The sequence below is a fragment of the Sinocyclocheilus anshuiensis genome, unplaced genomic scaffold (assembly GCF_001515605.1).
Source record: "Sinocyclocheilus anshuiensis isolate Anshui unplaced genomic scaffold, SAMN03320099.WGS_v1.1 scaffold3827, whole genome shotgun sequence".
NCBI classification, from domain to species: Eukaryota; Metazoa; Chordata; class Actinopteri; order Cypriniformes; family Cyprinidae; genus Sinocyclocheilus; species Sinocyclocheilus anshuiensis.
This window is the reverse complement of record NW_015554555.1, coordinates 79,793-85,478: the sequence shown is the minus strand read 5'-3', so window position 1 is coordinate 85,478 and position 5,686 is coordinate 79,793. Positions and strand designations below refer to the sequence as shown.

Below are 5,686 nucleotides of genomic sequence, written 5' to 3'. Positions count from 1 at the left end.
TAAACACATTTCATTACACCAAATACACAAAATAATGTTCTTTTTAGCAACATCATATGACCCCTTTAAGCTCAGAACTGCTTCAAACGAATTGTTTCGAAATCATTGAAAAATGATTGTAATATTAAATGTATATATTGAGAAAATTACAATGTTTTATTACCTTAGATGCATTTAAACCTGTTGTAGGGGACTCCAACACAATATTAGGACACTTTAAAATACCATATGACCTGCTCTTTAATCACTAAAAATCGTGTAACCAAAATTCTGAGAACTGTATTCCTTTACACAAAGTCGAGGTTTTAAATCCTTGAAAGTGACAAGTGAACATTACATGTAATGATTATTAAAATATCTCTTAGGTTTTTGAGTTGGGTTCTCCATTTGGGCCTGAATTAGTCTATCTGTCGTTTAATTGATTTTTGCACGTGTTCACATTTAATATTCATCATGCATCAAATTACCACAGTGAGCTTTAGCATAGTTCATTAACATTTCTATCATGCAAAAACCTCTTGAGAATAAGATACACAGTAATGCCAGAACAGTTTTTTGGAAAACAATGAAAAGAATTCCGCTATTTATATTCCATGACTAAAAACGCCAACCTTCAGCTCATACAGTATAAGACTCTTCATAGAACACACTACACTGGGGAAAGGCTGTCTAAAATGGGATTCACATTAGAAACTTGCTCGCACTGCTCACAAAATTGTCCGGACACATATATCCACGCCACATGGCACTGCCCACCCATTAAACACTTTTGGAAAGACATCACTGAATCCCTATCCCGCCTCCTGGGCTGCCGCATCCCATTATCCCCCTTACTCTGTCTACTGGGTGATCTATCAACTCTCAATCAGGAAATAGCAAACAAAAGGATACTCCTCGTAGCTTTAGCCATCGCCAAGAAAACTATCTTCTTGAACTGGAAATCCCGAAACACTATTCACATAACGCATTAGAAAAATTTGCTCTCAGACTACATCTCCTTAGAACATTTTTCATCTCCTTACAACTATACTTCGGAACCACAACACTCCAGATCAGACCTCATTCAACTCTTACAAATCTGACACACTCATCCTAATTATTTATATATTCACATATTATTATACATATTTATACAAGGTTTTAGTAATACTATGAGTGTTTTCAATATTATTATTAATATTATTATTATCATTATTAATATCATAGAAACATTGAGCAGTAATAAGAGGATGTTGATGGGATGAAATTTTGTATAAGGACGGTAACGGTTTAATGAAGATCATAACACTAAATATATATACTTAAAATATATAAATATAACTAAATCAAATCTGCACCCAACATATACCACACATGTTTTTAATGCACCGCATGCTGATTTTAATGCACCACACGCTTCTTTTAATGCACCACATCAGCTTAGGCATACATACATATACATATAGTAATCTTACCGTGAATGAAAAAAAAAAAAACATGAACACTGACACAGAAGCTAGGATAGGTGTAGTATGTGTTGGGTGTGTCATTATTACATTATTATTATTACTAGTGTTATTACATCATTATTATTATTATTATTATTACTTTTATTATTATTGATATTACTGTTGCCGTCATCACAAGGTATTATTTTTATCATCACCATCTTTAGTATTATTGTTATTATTATGCATGCTAGTACTACTTAAATACTACTACTATTATTCAGATTGTCATTGCTGTTTATTTTCATTGCTGTTATTATCATTGCTGTTCTACTGCTGTTTTTGTGTTTTGTGTGCACCGTATGTTGTATGTTTTGCACTCTTAATAAAAAAAAAAAAGGCTGGGAAAATCTGAAGCTTAGCAGTTAACGTTTAATAGTCTATTAATAATGGTTGGTTATTGGCTAAATTTGAATTTACTTTGGAAGTCAATGAGTTAAATGCACAACAATTAACAATTGTTTTTTTATTTGCTTTTACAAACTGTCAATTTTTTTTTCAATCTAATAAACATGCAACAGATGTTGTCCATTCAAAAAAAATAATAATTCCGCTAATGAAATGTGATGAACTAGTAAGTCATGTTCAGACTTCAGACATCAAACAAAAGAGTGTGCTTTACTAAATGTTGTGTACACAATAGTTCAGTTTCATGATGAGACTAAAACCAGTCAGGCGAGTGATCGGTGGCAGCAGTTCATTAAGGACATATGTGTGGTGTGTTTGGATCATAAGTGTGATTCTAGGAAATGCATAAATACTCAGACCATGCAGACACATAAACACACTCAAGTTAGATACAGGTGTCAGAAATCATTAATTTGCATTTTACAACTTAATAAAAATTAACAAAATGTAACAGTGTTACTGTGGTTTTTGGGCATAGACAATGGTAGTATCGTGGTACTTTGAGGTATTTAGGTGCCATTTGTAGGGGGCAGAAGTATGATTTATTTTCTGTTGAAAAACTAATGTAAATATCTCTGCATGTGTGTATGTGTGTAGTACATTAGGGATTGTTTGCTGACCAATGAGAGCCCTCATCTTACACTGGTTCACTGTGATGGTGTGAAGGCAATGTTTGAGAAGGAAATCAGTACAATTGGATCAGTGATTGCACGGAAAACTTCAAACCCTCCTCTACTACTGCCCCCAAAGAAGAGACTGCCAACGGCAAGTACACTGTTTCCTGCACTTCAACTAATCCAAGGTGTTCTTAGTTTTGCGTACCTAGCAGCACCAAACGGCAATGCAAAAATAAGGATTTTTCTAAACTGGTTTCCCAAACACTCCTTTCATCTCACTTCTTGTCAGCCATTGTTCAAATAAACAGGCAGTCCCACCTCAATATCACGCCATTGGATGAGGCAGAAGTTGACAAATTGGACTGCTCAAATAAACAGCATTGTTTTTAAAGCACCATAGGGTCGCAGTGTTTACACTCTGCAGTGTCTAACTACAGATGAGATATTTGTAATTCTTTTTGCAAATTAAACTGGAATAGGAGAAAATAGATTAGCTCTTTAGCTCTTAGAAATTAGCTCTTCTTGTTGTGTAGCTTTTTTACAGTATTGTAGTACTTGCTTTTTGGCTGGTATGTTTTGGCTAATGTTTGCCATCATGTGGATGAGTAGTGTTGTAATTATGTGTCTGACAGATATATCATGTAAGTCGTGGTCATGTGTATCATCCATTGCAGAGTAGAGTTTGTTTCCTCACACACTGTTTTGGGCCAAAGAGTTTCAAAAATGTGTTCCAGGAAGTGAGTCAGGCAAGCGTGTGTTAGCACTGATCATGTGAGTTATTTTGTCGATGTCAGATTGCTGACCTCTGCAAAACTGCTGCTGCTAAACCAAACCCCTAAGGGAATGTATATAGTGTGTGCATTTGTGTGAGTATCTATGTATTTCAATTTGTGTGTATGAGGTCGCAGTTTCAGAGGTATAGCAACTTGTGTAGTGATTTAGATGCCTAAGCCACACTTTTAATATCTGAATGTCATTGCATTAGATAAATCAGATTCAGATTCTGATTCTGATTCTGACAAAATATCAAAACAAGAACCATATGCAAAGAAATGGTGCTACAACTTTTCATAGAATTAACGTTTAGAAATGGACTTTCCTGAGCCATTTTTCTAATGAATTTGCAAGGTGTCAGTGTGATTTTAGAGCAGAGGTGTCCAAACTCGGTCCAAGTTTAGCTCCAACTTGTCTCAACACACCTGCCTGGAAGCTGATTAGCTGGTTCATGTGTGTTTAATTGGGGTTGGAGCTAAACTCTGCAGGACATTGGCCCTCCGGGACCAAGTTTGGACACCACTGTTTTAAAGGATGCCAGGACCTCACATTCATCAAGTGTCCCAAAAATCTTTTATTTGAAATTAATGCCATTTAGATGGCAATACAGTATGTATATGTAACACTGTAATATAATAATTTTATTGACATAATTTACACTTCATTTATCTTTCTCTCTCCTCAGAAGTTACATACGTGTGTTTGGAAGGTCCATTCTCTGTTTAGAATTAATCTTGTGAAAGGTAATAAGGTGAATGCTGAAGATGCTGCTAAGGTAAACAGCATCAACACCTCTGAATTCCGAATAATCACTAACCTTACACTTACTTTTACGTGCCTCCTGGTGGCCCAGAACCAGTATTACATTAAAATTAAAACATTTAAAGGTGCAGTGTGTCATTTATGTTCCATTCCAAAGTAATGAAGACACACTCTCATGGTACTTTGTGATTGTTTTTATGTTTTGGCAGATTGTTGGCTAATTCGTATGATCTCATTCATGAGTTTTCAAAAATCATATGAAATCACCACCTCATAAAATAATTACATTTTCTCATGAGTTTGGGTTGGTAATGTCTATTTATAAAAGTCTATAGAGGACATAAAATAAGTGAAACATAAACAGAAATATATTAATAATAATAATAATAATAATAATAATAATAATAATAATAATAATAATAATAATAATAATAATAATAATAATAATAATAATAATAATAATAATAATAATAATAATAATAATAATAATAATAATAATAATAATAATAATAATAATAATAATAATAATAATAATAATAATAATAATAATAATAATAATAATAATAATAATAATAATAATAATAATAATATGCATGGGTTCCATGGACTTTTGTATGTGTGGAAACATTGTATTTGCAGTTATTTAGCCTTTAGTTTTATTTAGCCTGATGCATTTGTGGCATGTTGATTACCACAGACAGTATTTTCAAAGTATCCCTCAGTCCTGTGTACAGTATATTGCAACTGGGCACATGTTCATAGTAAAAAGATTTCCAAGCAACTTTAACACTTCTAGCGTATAACAATCTTTTACACTTTTACACACATTGTGCATGTTAGCATGTTTGAGCAAAGTTACATCCTGTGATGCACATTATGCTACAGTCTTCTTCACTTCATATGTTGATCTAACTACCCCTTACTTTTTATTTTAACAAACTTTTTTTTTTTACCAAATCGAAATACCTTGTCAGTCAGACAAAGCAAGCAAAATACTAACAATAATGTACCTGGATACCTGGATAAGAAGCAGCATTTGCACATCATTTCGAATAATCTAATCCATAAAGGATTGTATGTCATGCTAATTTATTTTTGTAACTTGGATATGTGTAGATCCAGGTTCGAGCGGGGCTCTTTCATGGTACAGAGCTGCTGTGTAAGACAGCAGTCAGCAGTGAGAGCAGCAGTCGATCTGAGCATGTGTGGAACAAAACACTGGAATTTGACATCGCTGTTTGTGACCTGCCCCGAATGGCCCGCCTCTGTTTTGCCATTTACGCTGTTATGGACAAAGTGAAGAAACAGAGGTCAACCAAGAACACACACCTGAACAAATACCAGACTATCCGCAAGGCAGGGAAAGTGGTGAGATCAACACAACTTTATTCATAGCACATATTATTAAGCACTCATATACCAGTGCTCAAATTGACTTATGTGTTATGGGCGATTATCAAAACAATATTTGGCTATCCCCCCCCCATTCAGGCACTGATACATACATACAAACTAATATGTTTTGCATGTTATATCTTTTTCTCTAGCACTACCCAATAGCATGGGTTAACACAATGGTGTTTGACTACAGAGGGCAGCTGAAGACTGGTGACATTATCCTCCACTGCTGGACCTCTT

The 5,686-nt window shown here is 34.3% G+C and overlaps 1 protein-coding gene across 1 annotated transcript in view; it reads left to right on the top strand.

Annotated features, from left to right (window-relative positions):
- LOC107671515 (phosphatidylinositol 4,5-bisphosphate 3-kinase catalytic subunit beta isoform-like) overlaps positions 1-5,686 on the top strand; it is a 100,327-nt gene that overhangs the window by 51,291 nt on the left and 43,350 nt on the right. Inside the window, exons 7-10 of the mRNA XM_016464436.1 lie at positions 2,493-2,699; positions 3,975-4,061; positions 5,165-5,416; positions 5,596-5,677. Coding sequence (XP_016319922.1) covers positions 2,493-2,699; positions 3,975-4,061; positions 5,165-5,416; positions 5,596-5,677 — 628 coding nt within the window. The remainder of the gene's footprint in view (positions 1-2,492; positions 2,700-3,974; positions 4,062-5,164; positions 5,417-5,595; positions 5,678-5,686) is intronic.